The 26,919-nt window shown below is 36.5% G+C and overlaps 1 protein-coding gene across 1 annotated transcript; it reads right to left on the bottom strand.

Moving 5' to 3' along the window:
* Positions 1-23,293: 23,293 nt before the first annotated feature.
* Positions 23,294-25,278, bottom strand: LOC125238094. The gene is made up of 2 exons (XM_048145382.1): positions 24,266-25,278; positions 23,294-23,949 (listed from the first exon to the last, which is right to left on the bottom strand). Exons 1-2 carry the CDS (start codon positions 24,900-24,902, stop codon positions 23,294-23,296), a joined length of 1,293 nt encoding a protein of 430 aa, XP_048001339.1. The 5' UTR covers positions 24,903-25,278.
* Positions 25,279-26,919: the final 1,641 nt, after the last annotated feature.

The following is a 26,919-nucleotide window of genomic DNA, read 5'->3' as shown; positions in this document are numbered from 1 at the left end:
GGCTGCGAATAAATTGTATGAAGTCTTGGCCGACAGTCTCGGCCGGCCGAGACTTCATAGAATTTATTCGCGGCCGAGATTCTCGGTTGGACCTTATCGGATGTAGGCCTTTGAAATCCTTCCGACATCCGATATCGGATCGGATAGTGTGAAAACGCACTTACACAGATTGACTGAGTTCCACGTTAAGCTCAAGAAAGGCTCGTGTTGTGGGTACTCGAGACAACGATTATATAATATTCAAAATATTGCAAATACTTATATACATAGTAAACATCCATGATTCAAGAACAAATATTTGTGCTCATAAGTCTCATCACACAAATAAATGCATTAACACTTTACCGGGATTCGAACCCAGGGCCGCGGCTTAGCAGGCAAGCCAGACCGGTCGTCAAATCATATTACACATCTGGCTGTCACTTTTGGTGACTTTCCAGGAGAACAGGACACCTGCAGGATGTAGTGAAGGCAGGTGTGTATGTTTATCAAGTTTGAAAAGTTTCATGTTTTTTTTGCATGTTATATTGGAAGACAACGCAACTTCTATCTTTCATTCATATCAGCCCTTTATCGCCCACTGCTGAGCATAGGCCTCTCCTCTAGTACGCCACTTCTCCTGGTCCTGGGCTAATCTCAACTTGTATCTTATGGGAGTTTTTCTAGCGGTGGGTTCATAGGTGTCTTAAAACTAGGGTTGCAAATAGAAAAAAAAACAAATTTTTTTTTAGAATTATGAAAAAAAAAACATGAAAAAAAAACCGAGCACCATCGTTATTTTTTCTAAATATGGTTTTTTTTCAGATGGACTAATAATTCGACAATAACGGTTTTTCGTGAGTTGTAACATGTTTCAATAACAATAACGTACATTTTAACTCGATTAAAATTCAGTATACAAACGTTTATCAGGGAATTCCCGATGCGGCGTGCAGCGTGGAGAGGCGGTGGTGTTGCCAACAGTAAATAGTGATAACAACCAACTACAGATTTCGTAAATGTTATTTTTGTAAGACCAGAAATTAAAGTTATTTGATTAAATTAAATAAATAATAAATAAATATTATAGGACATTCTTACACAGATTGACTGAGTCCCGCGGTAAGCTCAAGAAGGCTTGTATTGCAGGTACTCAGACAACGATAATATATAAATACTTATATACATAGAAAACATCCATGACTCAGGAACAAATATCTGTGCTCATCACACAAATAAATGCCCTTACCGGGATTCGAACCCGGGACCGCGGCGTAGCAGGCAGGGTCACTACCGACTGCGCCAGACCGGTCGTCGAAATTCGTTTAATAGTTAACATTAAGTCTAAAAAATCGTATAAAAGTATTAACTGCTATGCAATTTTTGAGATTTCGTACCTTAGAAAAAAAACATACTCCAGAAAAAAAAACTGTTTTTTTTTCACGGTTTTTTTCATGTTTTTTTTTTCAAGCCAGAAAAAAAAACGTTTTTTTGCAACGCTACTTAAAATCCTTAAAACGTTTAAGTATAGGGCCTGAGAGCACGCTCGTATTGTGCGTGCAGCGAGGCGGGGCGTGTGGCGTTCATGTCAAACAATTGAAGTTCATACAAGTGTCCTGAGTCGACGCTGCGACGCGTAGACGCACGCTCCGCCGTACACTCCGCTCCTACACTAAGTAATAGTGTTCTGGACCCTCATTAGAGTCATTAGTGTCGGTTCGAATGTCAAAACAGACCACCCGTTTTCATGATAAGACAGCGCAAGTACACTTATTAAAAATTCATACTGGTTAGGCCTAATACGGTCATTAATTATTTAGACTATGTAATTTAAAATTGTCGCTCTCACTGCATATTATAGTTTCCTATACTTAAATTAAAATAAAATATTTTATGTAATGCACGAAATAAAGCACCACATACCAAATTAGAATAAAATATGGACAGTAGTTATTTTTAAACATAATTTCGGTTTAATAAGTCAAAGAGAAAGATATAAAGTAAATGAATTGACCGTGACGTCACTCCTTAGTATTTCATAGTACTTAATTCCATATTAGCATAGATTAAATATAAGAAGATCATATATACCATCCCATACATTAAAATGCGACCGCCTGAGAACACGCATACACTACACCACACATAGACCTTAAAATAATACCTTAAAAAAGTGAATTTTACACCCCGTATTTGAACTTAGTACTAATGTGTTTCATTCGCTCCCGTTTATTTGCTCTGATACCTCAAAGGTCCATTAATCATTCCTGTTTGGACACAAATAATGGGATTCGGGGTTTGGATTTTGTAAATAATTTTCACATGTTTATTTACGCTCGGTGTTTTATTTATAACACTTTTTTTAATTTTGTCTATAAGTACTTATTTAACAAAGTAGTACATTACGATACAAATGCGGAAAACAGAAAGTTCGACGATCCGATATCGGATCGGATAATGTGAAAACGCACTAACTCTGAACTTCCTTGTACATCTGAAATGTAAACAAGCGGTTCGTAGACCTTGCGCAATTTTTCACTAAAACAATTTGTCTCTGCCACGTTGGAAATCGACAGGTTTACGACAATTTTGTGAATTTATTCTGAACAGACACTTAATTTTGGTTTTTATTTATTTACCGTTATAGTGCTGTGTTCAGCGATTTTTAACCGCCGCCCCAAATCTCAAGGAAGGTGGTTCTTAATTCGTCTGTATGTTTTTTTTAAATATTTGTTCCACGATATCTGTGTCGTTACTGGACCGATTTTGAAAATTTTTTGATTGAATGTATATATACAGATTTATATAGAGAGATTGTATGTATACAGATTTGTCCCATTTTTATCAGAATCCAGTTCTGATGATGGGATCCTGGAGAAATCGAGGGAACTCCTCAAATCTTAAAGGCATGCATATAGTGATTTTTGTGTTTTTATAAGAACAGCATGCATTTACGTATGGAACAGTGACATTTGGTGCAGTGGAACTGCTGATGATGGTCAGAACGGAACTCCTCTCTCTTTGTTATGTTTGTTAAGCATATTCAGTTTTCAAGCCAAATTTCGGCAAGCTCGATTTCTTATAATCGGATATCGGATTCATGAGGAATTGAGGAAACTCCTCAAACCTTAACGTTATGCGTATATTCATTTGTGTTTCCATCAAATAATAAAATATTTACATTAAAAGCAGTTTAAAAAAATACCTACACATTTCTACATAATCCAGCATTCGCAAGTGCCTTTCACCAGAAACTTGGGGTTTTTTTCTTAAAAATTATTTAGCAAGTTTTTATTTGACTGGCCTAGTTAGGGGCCATCCACATATTAAGCACATCACACAAAATTTCGAGTTTTTGAATCCCCCCCCACGTCACGCTTTATTGTAGCCCTGTAACATGGATTGTCATTCTCACATTTAGTACGACTACCTACTAGTATGAATTGAGAATAGAATCTTGAACTTGCGAGTTTAACACACGAGAAATACATTTACACCCGAGTGTAACACAAAACTTTTCCCCTCACTATAACGAGAAAACTACAACGCAAAAATGCGTTTATCACTGCTTCCAGTAGTTCCACAGGTGGTAAATCATCTTTCTTACTAGATTCACCTACTTTTATCAATTTTAAAGTAGTTAATTTGACTTTATTCAGCGTCAAATTACTTTAGCCACTAGTGGATAAAATGCGTTTTTACCTGCCGGTATTAAAGGACAAAACACGTGTTTCTGAGCTAGTGAGGGGAAAAATATTATACAGGTTTACGGTTAAAGTGTCAAGGTTAAAAACCGAATCGCCCGCATCGCCAAATTATATCCTTCAGATGCTTCTGTAGCGGAAACTACCAGACATATCTTTTAGTAGATTACGGAAGTGTACAAAATAATTTCGACCACGCAAGAGGTGGCTTTTAGTAGATTATTAAGTATTATGTTATGCTAACATCTGACACTTGTTGAATGTTGCGGATGGTTTACAATTCTTTAAACAAATATCGGACGTTCCAGAATAATAAATAGGAACAAAGCTTAAGGAAAATGGTCAGTTACGATTTCCATACTATTTAGAATTTCCTGAAATTTTCTATGTGAATATATACACTTTTGTATACCTGTCGACAGAAATAAACGGCGTTGCAAAGTTTGACCGCCGCCTATATATGACGTTTCTTTCGGTTGTTCACAATTATTACCTAAAACTCCGTTCAGATATAGTGCGGAAAGCTTTTCCTTTGTATTTTACCTAAACGTTCGTATTTGTCATGCTAGCTCAGACAATATCAGTAGGTACATCTTGTACTGAGATTGACTAAAATAGCATGACACGCCCATATAACCATAATCGGTCGCCGTTCCTACGCAAATCCTCCTATTTTGTGTACACACAGGTCTTCGGGTCTCAATGCTTAGTCGCAGTACGGTCGACGTTTAGTCGCGGCGACCCAAATGGGGACGATTGGTAACAGGCACAAATGGTCACAGAAGTGACAGAAGTGTGCACTACGCGTGCACACATTGTTACCGTTTGGCGACTACTTTCTCAAAATCATTCGTTCATTTCATTCTTTTCAAATGGCGACTGTCAGAGACGTCAAAGTAAAAAAGAAATAAAATCATTTGACATTAAAAATGTAATGGCGTAAGAATTTGTTAAAGATAAATATTGTTTGCATTTGTAATATAATGTGGGCTAATTACCATGGCCAATTAAATTGCTCGAGTGATTTCATAAAATAAGTCTAAATTTATCAACGCGCCATCAATTTACCTCAGTTTAACCAGTAATAATATTATTGACTACTCGGTGTTTGCGTGTTATGTATATTGATTGGTGAAGTTTTAGTGCTCCGGTGCATATACTATACTGAAATAATAAAAATAATGCCTAGAAAACCAATAAAGTTGTTAAAATATGGATTAAGACGGTAATATTCCATGTAAAAAACAGTCGCCAAACGGTCGACAAACGGTCGCAAAATGGTCGCAGCGTACACGCGTGACCGAAAGCAGTGAATATTTATTATATTTTCAAAATGGCTTCTTGTATTAATTTTTTCCAGGTATCCTCAAACTTTATAAACAATTAAATATGCCGTCGTACTCAGTTGCCCTCACTAAAGAAGATTAAAAAAAAATTGTAACGTGCGTACCGATCTGCTGGGTTGTAAAGGATCGGGGATCATATTATTATGGTCTTCTATAGAGCAACTAGTATTTTGCGGCATTTCACAATTGACACTTGTTGAAGTAGTCGTCATTAATATTACTATCAACATTATTATAATTTCTTCTTTTGTCAAGATTTTTGTATAGATAAGTGTCTACAAATTTGTAATGTTAAAGAGACATAAATAAAACGTAGTAGAGTAAATAATGTGTTTTTTTTGTAACCCAAACAAAATACTTGTAGATACGAGTGCGGAAAAGAGGAAAATCGATACGAGTAGCGATAAATTAATACACGAACGAAGGGAGTGTTTTAAATCGACACGAGTTGTGAATGTCCTTTTCGCACGTGTATCGTACGACGATTTTCAGTACCTACCTAAATCTAAGCTAAGAGTTTCGACCAGACAAGAAATGAATCATTGCTTGATTTGCTCGCACTACTGCGTTAAAAAAAGCAGCATCTGTACTGAAAAAAACTATCATTGCGCAACAGAAATTCTATTAATATCACAGTAAATACTCTATTTCATTTGATTCCTACTTTTATTGTGTAAAGCAACACTACACTTCATTTTTATCAATAAGAATTAAAAATTATATATTTAATACATTAAGTAACTATAAAGTGCTTATCTATTTGTATTATCATTCTGCACTTTTCTTAACTTTCCCACATTTCTATAAAATGTCGAAGAGTGCTTAAATGGTCGTCGTCGTTTATTATTATTTAATTCGCTCATATTTAAATGATTCAAAGCAACCAGTCCACAACTGACAACTTCACAAGACAGTTTGAGAAACCTTCGTATTTTAGATTGTCATTTGCGGATACAGTGGTTTAGGAGCAGTTCGGTAATCAGACCTACACATGTGTGTACAAATTCTGTCAATGTCACTGTCAGAAACCGTTCTGACAGTAACAATGACAGCCACAAATTCGTCCACATGTTGTTACCGTTATGTGTGCAAACGTCGACTAATAAAGTGTCGTTAAAAGTCATTCTGACAGTGACATTGACAGCCACAAATTCGTACACATTTTGTTACCGTAACGAGTGCACACGACGACTACATTTTGTTATTGTATCAATACGGTCGCATTGTTTGCACGACGTTACCACGCGTTATGTCACATTTGACAGTTAGTTACTGATTTGAAGATTTTGCGACTGAAATGGTTGTATGGGCGTTCGTACGTTTCCGTAAGAATACGAAGGAAAGTCTTTTCGCACTACATCTGTACATGAAGAACCTTAAGCTTAGCGAAGGCTTTAATCAGGCAGTCACAGCAAACTAAAGTCTCGTACTCGCATGGTCTATTTTACTACATATCTGTGGCGGAAACCCTATTAGGGAAGGTTGTGGCATCCGTTCGCAAAGAACCGGCGGCATTCACGGTTTCTTTATGTTTTAGGGGTCAAACGACCACCTGAACATGACTGCTTATCGCGTCAACTCTTTGCTATAATAGGTGGAAAATAGGTAATAGACGATAAAAAGAAAAGAACCTATAGAGGCTATAGAGTTCAATACGTTACTCGACACGATAGTAGGTATGTGAACGTGACGGGAAGTTAGGTATGTACATTTAAACATAAATATATAAGTAATGTAATGATTAAAAACATCATTATATGGTAGTAAATCTTTGAACTTGAGATAATATTGATATGTAAAGAAATTTCAGCAAAATAAAAGAGTACAAATTCTATATATTCCTTTAACGCGACAATGCGTGACAAAAATTGCTAGAAAAAGCTACGATGTAGTTTTAACTAAAATTTTAGGCTCGAACCGTTACTTGACCCGACAACAATATCTCTTTCTACTTAGCTACCTATGTGCGTTTTCATCGAATGTCGGACCGATATCCCATACATTACAGGCGCCATCTTGGATTTTTTCCATTGAAATCCTTACATCCGATATCGGATCGGATAATGTGAAAACGGACTAATACTTCAGATAATTCACCTTCCTTCAGGTCCAGATTGCTTTTACTTTCTTGAGAGCTTTCTCTCGTACTGATTGCAGTAAATGTGTTTGTGCCGGTCGGTTGCAGAGTGCACTAGGGACAACACGATCTGATTGTCTGGAATGACCTTTTATAGGCTGAAGCACACCAGAAGCGATGCTTGACTATTTTATTTAAACTTATCCCTTATTTATAAACGTACTCTAAAGTTATCAAGCCGATAAAGTTCGTTTTCCCCTCACTAGCTTGGAAACACGAGTTTTGTCCTTTAATACCAGCGGGTAAAAACGCATTTTATCCACTAATGGGTAAAGTAATTTGACCTTGAATAAAGTCAAATTAACTGCTTTAAAATTGATAAAAGCAGGTGAATCTTGTAATAAAGATGATTTACCACCTGTGGAACTCCTGGAAGCAGTGATAAACGCATCTTTTGCGTTGTAGTTTCCTCGTTATAGTGAGGGGAAAAGTTTTGTGTTACACTCGGGTGCAAATGTATTTTACTTCTCGTGTGTTAAAAAACTCGCAAGTTCAGGATTCTATTCTTATTCTAACTATAGAATCCTTTCACTTGCTCGTTTCTCAATTCCACACTCGGCGTTAAAATACAACTTTGCCCCCTTGTATAACAAATAACTATTGTCCTTTTCTATCACACCTAGTATACGTCGAAAAGGGACAAACGAACTTTATCGGCTTGATAACTTTAGAATACGTTTATGAATAAGGGGGGCATGTCTCTAACCCCCGCCAACCTGGGGGAGCATACACCTGCCGTGTGTGTGGACGAGAGATCTTCTCTCGAATTGGACTATACAGCCACGAACGCAAGTGTCGTAAGGATGCTGATTAACTCATCAGTAATATATGCAAAGGCCTGTATTAGATAATGGTATATATGTATGTCAGCTATCTTCTGGGCGAGCTCACTCCATCGTAGGCCACGTCTTTGCCTTTGGCTAGTCTGTGGCCATCAAGAGTAAGTGTAATAATAAAAGCGCAGCACCACCTCTCGACACCCCTGAGTCACTCACGCCGGTGTTGCGCCTGGCCGTCTTTATGATGGCAAATCAGGTGCCCATCTACCGAGTGGCGAGTCACCAGCTGCCTCGATAACACTGTATTACAATGTTATGGTAGGTGTCCCGAACTCTTAGCAATAGCCCAGTCTTATTTCCATCCAAATCTAAACCATAGAACAGGTATCTTTCCATTTTCTACAATAGTCCAATGCCTGCTGGTACCGGTTCACAGGTATCTACTCATGTACCCGTGAATGGGTTCCAGCAGGCGTTGTACATGACATCAAAGCTCTCCAAATGGCCTTTACGTGTTGGATCGATATCCCCACACACGCCTTATAAATGACCGGGCTCGAAAGACAAATAATAATAAAAATACACGTATCTAACAGTAACAGAGTTGTCCCTAGTAACAATATCACACACTTGTGTGATATTGTATTTTTTTAACTGGGGAAAACTGAAAATTGGTGAGATACTCGTAAGGTAAGTAACTTTTTTTTCATTCTCTGTTAATTTAAATATGAGGTGTTTCAAAATGTTCCCAGAAGTCGATAGGTATTTCCTATGGGACGCCATCACTTTATTCGCGTTTTAGCTTCTGTAGTTCAGTGGGCTTGCAGCGTTTATCCCGGTATTCAAGAAGTTTGCAATTGCCTATCTAGTAAATGTGATATTTTTGAAAAAAAAAAAAATGGTATTTCTACTCCGAATCACTAGTTTTTTCAATCCGATTAGTTCAAAAATTGTCCCATACGATTTTTTCTTATTTTGTTACCATTTTCCGTACATGTGTGTGGTAACAAAAGAGGAAAGTAACAAAAATGTATTGAAATTCTGGGACACTTTTTGTCTCCCAGTGAGATTGAAAGCACTCGTGATTCTGAGTACAATTGACCTTAAAATTCCCTAAAAAAAATCAAAATAAAAAATGGCAAAAAAAGCTCAAATCCATACTAATATTCAGTGATCGGGGATTTGGATGCCACACGGGGTGAATGACCTCAAAAATTATGCTAGTATGGATATGCCGCGGGTTTCCAGGCTTTATGTGATTAGAAAAAATACAGTTTTTTTATCATAATGTTATGTACCTACCTATACATTATCAATTTATTGCTATTACGGGTCAATGTTTTAAATGCGACATCAAATCATCATTGTTATTACTGCTGAAAGTTCTGAATTAATTTTTCTTAATTCACTTACAATAAAAATATGCGTATAAAACTTTATACTTCTCTTTATTATAGATTAATAATTTAGTGCAAAATTAACACAGTCATTTTCTTAGTGACAAAGAAAGTTTGACTTTTTTTATATTACACGTAAATAATACCTACATTTTTGTACAATTTCATTATTTTTATATAATCATTCCTATTTCCCTATACCATAACCAAAATTTGCTAAACTTGCCTATTGAATATCGTTTATTTTATAAATATTATTACCTACACGGGAATTGCGTTTATTTTTCGATCAGTTACCTGTTATCACTGTTTCTACTTGATATCCCGTGGTGTGGCATCCAAATCCCCGATCACTGCAATATTATAAATGGGAAAGTGTGTGTGTCTGTTTGTTTGTCTGTCTTTCACGGCCAAACGGGGCGACGAATTGATGTGATTTTTTAAGAGGAGATAGTTGAAGGGATGGAGAGTGACATAGGCTACTTTTTGTCTCTTTCTAACGCGTACGAAGCCGCAGGCAAAAGTTAGTATTTAATAATTTATTAAGTAAAAACCAATAAGCATTTTCATGACCACCGCCGCCAGTCAATCGATATTGCCTCAAAGTATTTATTTCCCAATCTGCCGCTCAATACTTCCGATGAGGGCGATGTATAATATCCGGTCCTCGCGAAATTCGCGGCTTTTTCGCATTTCGCTAGTTCGCAGTTGACGTCTAGCGATTTTGCCATTGACTTAACGATCAAAGAGTTCTGTGGCAGACGGGGGATAATGTGATTTTATAATCTTTTGATGATAAGATACATTTTGACTAAATGTTTAGGCGACACGATCGTTTGAACACGATACATTTTTCAAATTTGTTAAACGATAAACGTATAATAACGTTATCCTTAGGTTATTAATAATATCGTCACTACTTTTAAAAAAACTTGTATCTTCGTCTGTCAATGAAAAGAAAATTATAGTAAGTATGTATGGAATGCATATAGACTTACTGCGTTTTAACTTTGAGGAACAGCGTGAGATACGAGATTTTTTAAAAGTAGTGACGATATGCATGTTTGGTTAAATGAATGAATGAATGAATGAATGCTTTATTCATAAATGATACATTTACAAGTCAGGTTGTGGTTTTAGGTATACATACATGTCTATTGTTTAGTTTACCTATTATTTATTAATACCACATAAATAATTTAATTGTACATATTTAACTATGTTTTGTTTATACCTTTATAGTAATTAATACTAAATACTAATTAAAACTTGTAAATAGGCTAGGTCTCTGTATTTGGACGGGTTAATATCAATCCACCAGAAATACATAAAATTTGCAAGCTTGTTTAAGTAGAATAAATATGGAAAACTTGTCATTATATTATACCAACCTTATGTAACACGTATTCCGTAAATAAATTCATTTAATTTCATTTCATTTACCTACTTATTTCATAGACTTAATAATTACAACTTTCTGAAAAATTTCTGCGCTCATAACTATTAGAAAATGGTAGTTAGGTATGTATTTTTGCCGCAGACCGCTAATATAGATATTAACTGTACCTTTAGAACCTACGTAAATAGAACCGTTTTTCCCCCGAAGGGTAAAAAACGGATATTTAGGTTCCTGCCGAAGCTTGAACCACTAATGAGATTAACACCTTCATAACTCGGCCCTAATCGAGTGAATTCCTCGACTAGTAGCGCCATCTGGCGCGCCAGTCAAGTACTAGTGTCGCCCGGTTACCAGCGCTCGGCTGCTTTTTCCTCAGTACCTTTAGCCGGCAAGGCCCTTAAGGGTGGTTCAAGCTTCGGCAGGAACCTAAATATCCGTTTTTACCCTTCGGGGGAAAAACGGTTCTATTTAGGTGTCCGTGCCTTCGCTTGAACCACTAATGAGACGTGTTTAAACCTCTGCCGGCGCTGGTTAGGGCGTACTGTGACTGATATACTTTATTTATACAGAAATGTCATAATAAGAAATAGGAAGGTATACAAAGGGATGTTTCAAAATTTAGCCACTAAGGTTTCATGAGTTGAAACTGACTCCACACAGCACAGCACAGTTATCCATTATGACTCTATGATGGTGGTGAATCACTTAATTTATGTATAACATAAAACCGACAGGAAGCCAGTAGTTAATAGATCGGTATTACAATATTTACGGAAATAAAACCTGTTATTTCAATAACATTTTTGTGAGAAAATATCTGTAGCAACCCAAACTCTGAAGAGCTTCCCCTTCATCAATGGGTGTTACATCAACGTCGGCTAAATTTGTCTCGCGTTTCCCTTACAACAGTCCCTAGTCAGAACAAGATCATATACATGTTTTTTGTCTTATAAATTCAGCAAGATACTAGTCTTCTTCTGCTTAAGATAACTATAATTATATCATGTAACTATAATACACAATTATATCATAGCACTGCCATGAGCATTATGACATTATGTTTAAATTTTTATTTTTCATGTAAATTGATTACTGTACCATAAGTAATGCGCCTATATGTATCTCCGAATATGCACATATTATTGTTAGTATACTGAGTAATAAGCAATATTGACATAGCTTAAACATTGTCTTACATAGCCCACTGCCAAATGTCAACATTTCCCATAGCATAATGTGTTATGAATTCTGTATATGAAATATACATTTGCCAAAACAATTGAAATGAACACTTGAGTTGGAAGAAATTGCACGCTATCATATGTTAATTTGTAATTTATACCCACATCACGATAATGTATGCGTTACTGCTGGACTGGTAGCAAAACTGCAAATAAGATGATAATACATTTTCGGCTTCTGACTGAATTGACAATACCATGGCCATGGTTAGCTAAGGATCCATATAATAAAAGGTAAGCTCCTACTCAAAGTCTTTACGAGAACGGAAACTATGCAAATTTTTCCTATTAAATTAAAATCCTGGGTCAACTGAGCAAAAAGCTTTGGGATACAAGCGATTGAAACGAATCAATGATTTAATGAGTCACACATACTTAGGCGAAGATCAAATGAAGGCAATTATTTATAATTAAATTGACTTTGATACTTCCATGAATATACATCAATGTTAATGCGGGAATCCTCTCTACACTGTACACGTCAACTTTATTTAGTCTTTTACTATGTCTAGCTAGTATGCTTTTTTCGATATTTGAAATATTTAATTTGTGTTTGAATAATTATGAATATGTGATGCATATATTTTTAGGCTTATCATTTTTATGACTTATGTGCTGACTAGCCGAATTTATAAAGGCAAAATTGTACGATTCGTGAGCTAGTAATTCTAAAACATTACGACTTATGGCTCTTTAGTCCATTTCGATATTCTAATAAGAATGTAAGACGACAGATAACTCTTCAAATAAGGGTTAATGATGTACGATTACCCATTTATAATAAAAATTCAGTCATCAGCTTAAGATAGTAAATAGTTTTCTTTTCAGAACTTTCGTAATTTATTACCAAATTGCAAAGCAATATATTATATATTGCTCTTTTGTGCGAATAATATAAATGTCTCACGTTCTTTATAAACTGATGTATACACATAAACATACGGGTTAATATTTACTGTATTCTTGCTTATTTCCCAAAATCCATATGCAGCGAGACTTCCCACAAACAAGATGCAACTGTTATGTAGGGTAATACCTGATTCTACAATTATGTCGAGATGACAATTATTTATTTATCGTATGGCATATAATTAGAATTTTCTTAAAAGTCGTACGTGCACACGGATGTAGCATGTAGCGCCACGGACGATGACAATGGTATTTACACTTGCCTGTCATCCGAGACCAATAGGTAAAAATATCGTAGCTATAAGTACTGCGTACCTTAAGCGCTGAGCTTTTATTTTTCATTTAGGTTTCAAGACCTTACTTCTGATAAATATAGTTCATCAATATCTATTTAAACGGCAATAATTTTAAGTTTTCTGTTACCACTAGAAACCCATTTTGCCTAGAATCTGCGCTCCCTTTTATGAGTGTCTTAACAAATTCTTGTATGTCAGGTATATTAGGAGTCCGAAGTCTTATAAATTAAGTCATAAGCACAGTAATGTTATAAACATCATATTTCTAGTTCCTTACACTAAATTCAATTGGGACCGGGACTCGTCCTCTGACCTTACGAACCGTTTTTGAATAAGTTGTGGCATCTCCTCTGTTACTGACAAATAGTCGCGCCGAAAAATTCTAATAAATGGCGTTTAGTAAGCAACTGCGGAAATGTGTATCGATCCTACAACGCGCTAATGGAGTTCCAAAAGTTAATTGTATATATACAACTTCTGTTAATCTCTCTAGGCCCCAGAAACCTATTCAGAAAACATTTGTCAAATGAAATAAACGGGAACTTTCTGTTAGTAATACCGCAGTAGCGGGCGATAATTTTAGGATGCGAGCGCCTCTTTATTTGTAAGAGGAAACTGTGTTCTAAAATTGAAAGAGATTCATCCTTCATTCCGTTTAATTTATTATTTCAGAAACAGGCCTCCACATTCACTGACTACCTTTCAACATTTTATCCATAAGAGTGCCTTAGCAAATTGTGAAAATCGGCTTCTCTCGGAAAATGTATTGCCCTATTGGTTTTAATGAGCTTAAAGTGTTTTCGATATATCATACTCATACAACAAATAAGCACTTTGAATACAATTTACCTACACGGTTTCTTGCTTTGTTTTGTGTAGTTGTTTAAGTTTAGGACCAACTTCATTTACTTCGGTCAAGAGATGTAAGCCATAGTTCTTCGCTGTAAATAGTTTGAGAATATTGTTCGGTCGTCTCTTTAATCTAATTCGTTAGTTATTTATAGAAACATAGGATTCGTAACATTACGCCATCGAACTGGGCAACCGACAAATCCTTTTACGACGAGAGTCCGTCCTGAGTAACAATGCAACAAGGCATACTAAAATGCTATTGTACTAAATCACATATCCTTTAAGTCATTTTGCCAAACTATCCACAATATATCGTATATATTTGGGAGTCAGATTTCCGGTACGAGTTTGTTGTCTTTGTAATTAACCTCTTCAAGGATTGTCTGTAACCTTGGTCTAGCTAACGTTAGTAATAATGCATGATTGAGTATTCTAACTGTTGGTCGATTAACGGCAGTTTGAGGTCAATTTGTAGTACATATATGTATATATCGTACTTAGAAAACTTTCCGAGCTGTAGCTTTTTATTTCTAAATGAATTGGTTCAGAAGTCTCTACTGGGTCGATTATTACAGAAGTAATACTTTTGTCAGTTCGGTATACTGAACAACATATACTGGAACATTATCCGCCATTAGTCCGACTGGATGTTTTAGCCGGAGATCTATAAGTTTGCTGAAATACAGACGAATATCCAGGTTTCACAGAGTAATGAGCCTAGTACAAGAATTTTCCTTTGCGGTAAGTTATTTTGTAGCTAATAGTCAACATTTGCTAAGTACCTGAGTGGTTCTTCTGCATTTCTAAAGTCCGTATCAAGACCCAAGACCATGCGTCAATTATTGACGCCCGTGAGTTGATGAGACTAGAGCTCTAATCATTCATTTAAAAGAATCTGCACTCTAGGAATAGCGTAAAACAGTGGCATAAATTAATGGATTTTCTTTTTTCCATTGGTATCTTCGCCGCCCCCTCTCCCTTTCTGATTGGGCAAGAAGGGCTTTGTAATATAAAGTGGTTTTTCATTCTGTTTAGCATTACTATTATGTATATTTCTTAATTCGCTTAGTATCTGGCAACAAAGTGCTAGTTAATTGCTACCGAAGCTCCACCCACACGTTTTTAGATGTGGAAGTGGAGTTTCACAACGTCAAACCTGCTAATAAACCTCTATCATGACGAGCATTCTAAAAGTTGACATGACAAATTAGGTTGGCAATAACGGCGTTGCTTTACAGTAATTGGATCACACATTCGTCATCATTATGGCCGTTCAGATATTCACGAGTGAGATAAATTTGGACATTCCTCACAATCATTCATCTGTTGGTCAGGTGACCACGCTGATTATGTATTAGCTAATTAGGCAATTGAGACGACGCCGATGTCGTTCACTTTACCTGTCTAAAACGACCCCACTTATGGGAACCCATCACGTGATGATTTTTGTCTAATAAGACAATGACTAAACTGTGTAATTGTGTATGTCTCAGGTTAACACGTACGCTGTGGTTCTGATTCGAAAGACCTTCTACGAAGTAGATATGGTTAGAAATACCTTATACAAAGTATGTTTAGCTAAGAGTTGTGCTAATTACCGCAAAGTAGATGTTAAAGCGACATAATCTCATTGAGATTCGAGTACAAATACAACATTTTGCCTCATGATCACAACGCTCGTCTCATGACACGAAAGGTGAATTAGTGCATAGCATGTAATAACCCAATGGGTTCTCACAGGATGTCGTAAATCATCGCATAGGGCAACGAAATCCAAATTCCAAGTCGCTGCAAAGTTTAATCTTTTACGGGACGACGCTTGTCAATTTCTATGACAGTGTACTTTTTCGCACAGCACAACTTTACTCATGTTGTCTCTAATGACGAATCATGTCTGCACAATGAATGATCTCCTTTGTCATATCACGAGGCGATGCCCTATCGGATCGTGGGCCCTATCTTTTCATAGGCCAGGTTATCTAATGGGACTTCATCTGTCGTTTCAAAACATCTCTTGTGTCCTGTCACCTCACGAGGCGAAGCTATGACTTTTCAAGGGACGAACCTATGTCGTCTCACGGGACGTCGCTCTGTCTCGTCTTACGTGAGCGTGGCATTTGTCCCTTATATTCTTTATGACGGTGCATAGGATTACACTGTGTCCCATCGCTGTCAATTTTCTTCATCGTCACCATGCCACCACACAGGAACACACCCTGTCGTCTCGCGGGACAATGCAATCTCGTCTCATTGGACGACGCCTGTCGTGTCACAGCACGACGCCATGTCGTCTAACGGGACGACACCTGTCGTCTCACGGGACGACGCTTGTTGTCTCACGGGACTACGCCATGTCATCTCACCGGACGACGTCATGTCGTCTCACGGCACGACGCCTGTCGTCTCACGGGACGACGTCTTTCGTCTCACGGGACGACGTCTGTTGTCTCACGGGACGACATCTGTCGTCTCATAGGACGAAGTCTGTCGTCTCACAGGACAATGTCTATCGTCTTACGGGACGACATCTTTCGTCTCACGGGACGACGTCTGTCGTCTCACAGGACGACGTCTGTCGTCTCATGGGACGACGTCTGTCGTTTCACAGGACGACGTCTGTCGTCTCACGGGACGACGTCTGTCGTCTCACGGGACGACGCCATGTCAGTCTCACGTGAGTGAGGCATATGTATCCGCGTATTTATGACGGTGCCTACAGGAGGTCACTGCGTCTCGTCGCTGGGCCAAAGGCACCGAGCGGAATATCACGAAGTTAGAAGTAATCATAATCTTTTCGATGTTTTAAATTTCTCGAACTTTTTTTTAAAACTTGCTTTTGTAAACGTGTTGCTCGGCCGAGTTACAAAAGCGTACTGAGGAAAAAGCAGCCGAGCGCTGGTAACCGGGCGACACTAGTACTTGACTGGCGCGCCAGATGGCGCTACTAGTCGAGGAATTCACTCGATTAGGGCCGAGTTATGAAGGTGTTAATCTCATTAGTGGTTCAAGCGAAGGCACGGACACCTAAATACTTAATTATAGGTTTCAATACAGACAGGCGTTCGTGGACTTGTCACTTCATTGTACTTAGCACTCAAGAACAGAACTGTACCTAGTTAGCTTTGCACGGAAATGCACTAGCCCTCTAGCCAAGACTGCCATCGTTGACATACTGTATCGTCACACCTCGAACAATGGCGATTAAATATATGAAAGAGACGCGTTCCTAGCACATAGTCTAAGCTCGTGTAGGTGAACGCGCACCATGCTTGTATGAGTGAGATATGACAGGTCGACTTTTCGCGTTTTTGACAGGCGGTAACTGTGAGGTATCCGCGAGGGGGTGGGCGACACTTTCAGCGGGGAGCGGGAGTGACCATACTGTACGATAGTACTCTTTATTATACTATGGCCTAGCGATATAGGTAGATTTAGCTACGATAACGAAATCAAACCGTCGTCTGTGCATTTGGCACCGCAAACAGATCGCCACGTATAGCGTCAACCATTGTTACTTCGGCTAGCTCGGCTGTCACTCGCAGTATTTACACAGCAATAAGTACGAACTTCAAACCTTCATGAAAATCACCTTTATTTCGTAGATAGCAAAGTTTATACACCGTGTTTTTATTGAATTCCGTTAACTTTTAGGGAAGGTTATTATCGAACTATTAAAAAAATACTGAACACGTGTGTGGCATCCCTTACCTACCACTTTCCTTATATTATTTGTTTTGACATTTGCCGTCAAACACTTGATACTGACTTTAATGTTAAGATTAAGGTCCTCTCTTACTATATCTGGAAATATTATTCATTTATTATATTTAGAAAGGAAAAAAAATCTAATTTAACGAAAAGCGACATACGGATGTTCCTTATGATGAACCTGCGTGTCGAATATAAAGGAAACAAAAAAAAACAAGGTGTATAGAAATAGTTGATAGAAATGACGTCACAAATTCCCTATGGACTAGTATAGTCAGTATGAATCAACTATTGCGCGAATTAAAAACAAATTAAGGTAGGAATTAATTGGTGACAAGGCTTCAAGTTATTATGAAAATTACGATTCGGAGAAAGAGTGGAATAGAAGGACGTTTGCAAGGTTTTATACGATGTGTTTTTATACCTTGCTCGGGCCGATTCGGATTATAATAATTTATGAAATAAAACTATGGGAACGGATTAAATCGCGTATAATGAATTTACAATTTACCCCGACGTTTCGAACGCTTTACAGCATTCGTGGTCAACGGGTGACTAGGGAAAAATTACAATGTGCAAAAGCTACAAGAAATATTAACGAACCATGACCATAAATAATATAGATTTTTAAGGCAGGTTCACACACTACCCATATAACCATAATCGGTCGCCGTTCCTACGCAAATCCTCCTATTTTGTGTACACACAGGTCTTCGGGTCTCAATGTTTAGTCGCAGTACGGTCGACGTTTAGTCGCGGCGACCCAAATGGGGACGATTGGTAACAGGCACAAATGGTCACAGAAGTGACAGAAAGTGTGAACTACGCGTGCACACATTGTTACCGTTTGGCGACCATTTTCCCGAAATCATTCGTTCATTTCATTCTTTTTAAATGGCGACTGTCAGAGACGTCAAAGTGAAAAAGAAATAAAATCATTTGACATTAAAATGTAATGGCGTAAGAATTTGTTAAAGGTAAATATTGTTTACATTTGTATTATGTATAATGTGGGCTAATTACCATGGCCAATTAAATTGCTCGAGTTATTTCATAAAATAAGTCTAAATTTATCAACGCGCCATCAATTTACCTCAGTTTAACCAGCAATAATATTATTGACTACTCGGTGTTTGTGTTTATAACTATTTGATTGGTGAAGTTTTAGTGCTGTGGTGTATATACTATACTGAAATAATAAAAATAATGCCTAGAAAACCAACAAAGTTGTTAAAATATGGATTAAGACTGGGTAATATTGTATGTAAAAAACAGTCGCCAAACGGTCACCAAAACGGTCGCAAAATGGTCGCAGCGTACACGCGTGACCGAAAGCAGTGAATATTTATAAGATTTTCAAGATGGATTCTTGTATTCATTTTTTCCAGGTATCCTCAAACTTTATTAACATTAAGTACATGTTTTGTTACAGATTTCGCATTTCACAAAAATATGCGGAAATAAGGGAAATTTAAAAGTCTCTAAAATTGGGCTTATGGTTGTGGGGGCAATGTTCACGGATTATGTATTGTCTCAAGTGACATGGAAGGGCAACAAAACATGCCCCAAAATGCCCTTTTCCAGATTTATCAGAATAAGAGTAATTATTTATAAAATATTAAAATTAGCAGACAGCACTTGCTCTATGCAAGAGGCGGACCATTTTATCCAGAATAGTGCTATAAAGCACAGTGTTCAAAGGACTAAGCGAAAATCGTGAGTATTTTTGATTAATTTATAAAGACTTTTTCTTTTTTTTAACAAATTTGCCTACATTAAAACCATATTAAAACAATGTAAAATAGTCGTGGTTTGAAGCTATAAATAATTATTTAGACTCTAAAGCGGAGTGAGGGACTCATAATACGAAAAAGAATCATTTTTCGTGTTTCACAATGCACATGCAATTAATTGATTGATAAAGAAAGCCTCAAGGCGTTTAGTCTGCCATATGTACCCCTTTTTTGGAAGAAGTGGTACAAATGGCGGACTAAACGTCTTGATTTACAATTAACATAGTTACCACGTCCAAAACTAAACTTTCGTGAGACATATTTAAATATAAATGGCTGTACTTACTCACGTTAATACGAGTATATTGCGATTGCTGACATATTTCGAATCATTTGGACATGTCGCCAATCACAACATATTAATCTGGACACATCCCTATATTTCTATAATGTTTCACATTGCCACAATTTACCTTTCTTTTCAGATCCACTCAATTAAAGGAAACGCAAAGGAAAACAAATACAGAAGGGACTGAATAGGGGATATTGCATAACTCTGCGTGGAGGCACTCGGACGGATGGTTGTGAATTGTGATGTACATACATACTGTGTGGAAAGGTAAGTCGGGCCCTGAAGAAAATCTACCTTAATTCTTTATAGATCAGTCAATGAATGCTCAAAAGGCGAGTCTAGGTGGAATGGCCGAAAGCAGAAAGTTTCACTACGGGATGTTACTTATTAGGGATAGCATAGAGAAAAATTATATTCCTCTATGGGGATAGTCAAGAGACATACATACTAAAAGTTCTAGGACTTTGGACCTGTGATTGAAGAGGGGGGGATGAAAAAGGTCCCATTTTTTTGCTTTTTTTCTCATATTTCAAAAATTATGCGTCATACGAAATTTCAGTTTACGACAGTTTGAAAGCTTATAAAATTCTCTATGACTTTGATCTAGAAATTTCCTGCCTTCTAGGCCAATTTTTTTTATGTATAGCTAATTGTATTGTTATATACCTGTTGTGTAAATGCATTTGTACAGCTATGGTACCTAATACAATCAAGTTCATTAAATATCTATATATTTTACAAGTTTATCACATACATTTGTTGTTGCATTTCGTTCACTGAAAAAATTGCTAAAATTGTAATTTTTTTAAAGTCGTACGGTACATGACACATAACATAAGCATATGTATTATGAAAGGTAATTGAATGGTCTACAAGATTTTTTAAGAAAACTTTTGTCTCAGATAAATAGATTTCAAGATATGGAGCAATGTATGTAGCAAGAAGTGGGAGGATGACAATGGTTAAGAATAGAAAAAAGTTTCTAAATCAAAGTTATAGAGAATTTTATAAGCTTTCAAAGTTTCGTAAACCAAAACTTCGTATGACGCATAGTTTTTGAAATATAAGCAAAAACCAAAAAAATGGGACCTTTTTCACCCCCCCTCCCCTCTTCGAGCTCAGGTCCAAAGTCCAAGGGCTTTTAGTATGTATGTCTTCTGACTATCCCTAACAATATCTCGTAGTGAAACTTTCTGCTTTCGGCCATTCCATCTAGAATCGTTCGTTGACCAAGCTATTAAGCTGGCTCGTTTTACGTAAAGAAGAGAATCCTTTATTTTAAAAATAAATAAGTAAAACTGCATTTAATTTTTTTCCAAAACTCGCTTGTCTCGACGGGACTCGAGCTAACTAAAGTAAAATAAAAATACACGCTATTTTATCATGTTAATCGCTAGCAATTAGCATCACTATTCAAGATAAAATTTCTCTAATTAACATTTTGCTCTTAAAGATGAAAATGATCTTTAAATCTAAATAATATTATCTTTATTTTACTCTCAATTTAAACTCTTCCGGAGTTTTAGAAAACCCTTGAATATAGTTTTGTTTCTTTATAAAAATAAAGGAATGTCATTTTTAAGTATGATGAGCCAGCATAAGGATTTCTGGTAAGTAGTTTTCTTCGAGGGCCTGACTTTTATTTCCACCATACAGCCTGGCAATAAAGAGTTGGAAATAATAATAACCACCGTCTATATAAATCGTTTTGCGTGTGGCAATTATTGAGTCAGTTTTGTATGGGAAAAGTAAAAGTGTTGCTATGATTAAAAAAATAGTTCCATTTCTACTCTTTTTTGCCTGGCTGTAAGAGTTTTTTAACGACTGTTAAGTATTTGAATTTTATATCCTATGACTAATATTAGCAAATATTAAAGATCATTTAAATCCTACACTTACGTGTAGGTAATTTTATGAGTGTTATCATTAATATAACTAATTTGAAGCAATGTGATTGTTTTTAATTATTTTTGTTAAATATATTTGATTGAAATAAAATGTTTTCTTTATATATTACAACCTATAAGCAACATAATAACTCTAATAGGGAATTATCTATCCCATTCGTATATTTTTTTTAATACTACGTCGGTGGCAAACAAGCGTACGGCCCGCCTGATGTAAAGCGGTCACCGTAACCTATGGACGCCTGCAACTCAAACAGTGCCACATGTGCGTTGCCACCCCATTAGAAACCTGTACACTCCCTTTTGCTGTGTTAAGTACACAGCAAAAAGGAGTTTACAAGTTCTAAGGGGGGTTCGGGTTGCCGACGACTCAAAGGAAAATAGACGGGACAATTTAAGTTAGTTCCCTAAGTCCTCCCGTCATCAGCACACCGCACCCTCGCTGAGCTCTGGCAGCCTTACTCACCGGCAGGAACACAACACTATGAGTAGGGTCTAGTGCTATTTGGCTGCGGTCTTCTGTAAGGCCTGTACTACCCCAGTTGGGCTCTGCTCTAGATTCGAGCGAGACGATATCCGCTGTGCTGTGTCCTACCACACAAAGCGGAATATCATTCGCTATGCCCTACCTCCTACAAAAAATATGTGACCGTCGGGAACAAATGGGAATGAATCCTTCCTATTTTAAGTCCGCCGCGTTGAATTTTAATTAATCAATAAAGCAACTTTAAAAAACTAAGAATAAAGAAGACCTGCTGTTAAAACTTGTAGGTAAGATTATAATTAAAATAAAACTAAATGTATGATAAACAGAAAACTTAAAAAGGAAGGATTCATTCCCATTGATTCCTTCCCAGAGTGACTGAGTCCCACGGTAAGTTCAAGAACAAAAAATTAAGCTATTCTCTTCTGTTCCCGCCAGGATCGGGTGAAAATTTGGGTATCGCAACTCGTAATGGGATATAAGTAACAAAACTGATATTTGCGTAGGTAGATATTTAGGTTGTTTATTAAAGTGTTGACAATATAGGAAAGAACACCATTTCGTTATTGTTAACCATTGCAAAAACTTTGCATTTGATGTCGTCTAAATTATATTCTTTCGTTTCTTCAGTTTCATAATTCACCTCTGTAGCGTATATGCTAATGTATGATGATTTAAACGGTAACTCAAAAAAATTAAATTTGTTTCTTATATTTTTGCCGAAGACTTTAATTTTTCTTCCACACAAGTAGCGTATTGCATTTCTGTTACATTTTCGTCAGTAGTTAGAAACCACTTGTCTTTATTATTTTTAGATATCGAGTATTTTTTACTAATTCTGACTGTTTTAAAAACTTTTTCTCCCGTTTCCAGTAAAGTTTCGTGTTTGAGGGCGGGATCTGATTGTGTGCAAGTAGAGGTTATATTCAATGTCAACATTTCTTGTATGCGATTCGCTACTTGCGCCAATGGTTTATCACCTTTTCGTAATAGGTTTTTAATCTTGTAAAGCATAGATTCAAAAGGATAGGCACTAAGAGAAGGCAGTGAACCGAATTTCATAACATCATTCACAACATGACATAAGTTGTGAATGTTGCTGCTACAACATCTTGGCCGTAAAGTTCTGCAAATCTTTCGATGTAATCAACGTATAATTTTTGACTTATATGTCGGTAAGAACTGTACGTATCTGAGTAACAAATTGTGGTAGCACAGAACAGTATTAAGAAATGATGGTAAACTTCCAAAGGTAAATGTTCTTTTAGAATTACTGGTCCATAGTACAGCAAAAAAATCTTGAACTCTGTACCTTTCCAAAAGTGAAGAGAATCTAACTCCCTCAGTCTTCCTTGGTGGACTTCATATGGTGTGGTTGACTTTATTTGCATGAGTTTTCTTGAAATATTTTGTGTTTCCCTTGCTGACCATTTTGTGTGAAAATTGAAGCTGCCACTTGTCCATCCTAGCAAACATTTCTTCATTACGCCTAAATCTAATAAATGAAGACTATCTGCTATGGTGAAATCGTTAACAAGGTCTATTGGTAAATCTTCTATAGCACTTCGTTCCTTGTGGTGATCGGGATCCAAGCGATTTCTAAATGAGTTATCGTTGCGTAAAGGCATATCCGTTCTAGGAAAACTCATATGACGACCTCGTCTATCAAAATCTCCGATAACTGTACATTTCATACATCCATGATAACTATTAAAGCCCACAGTACCTGCAATAATTAAAGATCGATAGGTAAATCAATGTGAAGCGTTATTCAGCTAGGTAATAGACATAATAATATCTCTGCTACTTATTTATTTAATATCAAGTAGGTACCTATTAGGTAGATTAGGTACAATCCGTACAATTAAGTTATCATGAGGTAAAGGCGTCACTTGGTGTAAATAAGTATTTTGAAGGAGCCATCTACGTAAAAGCTCCTGGCTGTGCTACCAATTTGGTTTAGCGAAATGTACTTAATTGTTCAGGAATACGAGAATGTAACTTCAAAAAATAAAAAATATTTAAAACAATCACAAACTCACCTTTTATAAAGCATCTCGCGGGTGTATCGCATACAAAACAACGAATTTCGACGCTAATAATTCGCCCTTGCATCTTAAATCCATCTCTGAGTAGTTTGAGGAGTTCGTCTACAAACGGGCGCAGAAATGGTTCTAAGGGTGGTTTCCCACTACCGAAAAAGATTGCTACAACTATCGGTGACATATCTAAACCTTTTATTTTACACAAGATGGGCCAAAACTCTTTTTTTGTACTTCTTGCGATAGGCAACCCATCTATGTTAAATGTCAAAAATATATTAGACGGTAGGTTTCTCACTTGAGACAAAGCATTTTTTAGAGCTTGTTCTAACCCATAATACCAATATTCTCCATTTCCGATTGGCACAATATTGTTCCTTCTCGATGTTTTCAACAAAGTTCTACTGTCTGCAGGTAATATATCTTTTAATGCCAAACTGGAATTTTCTCTTAATATATGTAGCAATTCATTTAATGCGTTATGTGGTATTTGGTATTTCAGTGCCCATTGATGAATCTCTCCTCTTATACCAATAAGACTGATGTTTTCATTTAAATTTAATCGAGATCCATCATCTTCGTCGTCCGGGATCATATTATTTTGGTCTTCTATAGAGCAACTATTAATTTGCGGCATTTCACAATTGTCACTTGTTGAAGTAGTCGTCAGATTTTCATTAATATTACTATCAACATTAATTTCAGCGATCTGAACTTCTGTGTCATTTCTGCCTAAAAATAATTAAGGTTAGAATAATACTAACTACAATACAATAGAATACAAATACTCTTTATTACGCGCCTCAATACAGGAAACAATATAGTAAGATACACAACAACTTAAGTATCTTACTAAAGTAACTTACGCGTGTATACTTAACTAAAGTATAGAATCAACGTTATGAATAGGAATTTATTCTAGCATGCACTTCACAAGACATCTATTAATATCACAGTAAATACTCTATTTGATTTGATACCTACTTTTATTGTGCAAAGCAATACTACCTACACATCTTTTTTATCAATAAGAATTAAAAATTATATATCTAATACATTAAGTAACTATAAAGTGCTTACTTGTATTATCGTTCTGTACTTTTCTTAACTTTACCACATTTCTATAAAATGTCGAAGAGTGCTTAAATGGTCGTCGTCGTTTATTATTATTTAATTCGCTCATATTTAAATGATTCAAAGCAACCAGTCCACAACTTCACAAAACAGTTTGAGAAACCTTCGTATTTCAGATTGTCATTTGCGGATACAGTGGTTTAGGAGCAGTTCGGTAACCAGACCTACACATGTGTGTACAAATTCTGTCAATGTCACTGTCAGAAACCGTTCTGACAGTGACAATGACAGCCACAAATTCGTCCACATGTTGTTACCGTTATGTGTGCAAACGTCGACTAATAAAGTGTCGTTAAAAGTCATTCTGACAGTGACATTGACAGCCACAAATTCGTACACATTTTGTTACCGTAACGAGTGCACACGACGACTACACTTTGTTATTGTAACAATACGGTCGCATTGTTTGCACGACGTTACCACGCGTTATGTCACATTTGACAGTTAGTTACTGATTTGAAGATTTTGCGACTGAAATGGTTGTATGGGTATTAATAAAGCTAGATATACAATATTCAAAAAATTTACCATTACTATGTTAAAAAACAATTAATCACTTACCGCCTTATTCATAAACGTACACTAAAGTTATCAAGCCGATAAAGTTAATTTGTCCCTTTCCGACGTATTGGTGTGATAGAAAGGGACACACGAACTTTATCGGCTTGATAACTTTAGTGAGCGTTTATGAATAAGGGGGTAAATCTACGCAAAATTGACAAAAAACAAACTGCAAATGTCCAACACCATACAACACAAATGCCTCACAGTCTTCGTCGTGCTTGTTCCATTATCAGATGTACTACTGGATCCCAAGCCGGTGGTAAAGTAAAGCCATCTCTCTATTAAAGTTTGGATATTTCTTGATCTCAATGGCCTCGCGCAACAGTCTGGGTACATACCGCTTCTCCTTAGCAAGAACAGAGGCTTATCAAACTTTATAGCATGATTGACTTTATCCATGACATGTTTAGTTTTATTTCATGAGTAACTATCGCGGTAACCGAAGACAATCCATACTAATATTATAAATGGGAAAGTGTGTGTGTCTGTTTGTTTGTCTGTCTTTCACGGCAAAACGGAGCGACGAATTGACGTGATTTTTTAAGTGGAGATAGTTGAAGGGATGGAGAGTGGCATAGGCTACTTTTTGTCTCTTTCTAACGCGTGCGAAGCCGCGGGAAAAAGCTAAGTATTATAATAATTTGTAACGGATTTGATAGTAGGTTGAAAATCGGCGGCAGTTTTATTTTTGTATGGATTAAGTTTTAATTTTAATAAAAAAAGCAAATAATAATAATTTAATTACATTTCTTATGTAGCATACTGCGTGTATTTTCAAATGCGTTTTTGGTAAATAGATTTTAGATTTTGACATCTACACCCTGTTTTTATTGAATTCCGTTAACTTTAAGGGAAGGTTCTTAGATCAAAACAATTACTTTATCTAAGAAACTAATCATTTGACACTAACTTGAATTTTATTCTTAAGGGTCTCTCACACTAATAAATTCATTTAT

Source organism: Leguminivora glycinivorella, chromosome 22 (genome assembly GCF_023078275.1).
Source record: "Leguminivora glycinivorella isolate SPB_JAAS2020 chromosome 22, LegGlyc_1.1, whole genome shotgun sequence".
NCBI lineage: Eukaryota > Metazoa > Arthropoda > Insecta > Lepidoptera > Tortricidae > Leguminivora > Leguminivora glycinivorella.
Note: the sequence above shows the minus strand (reverse complement) of the source record. Positions and strands in the feature narration are given on the sequence as shown.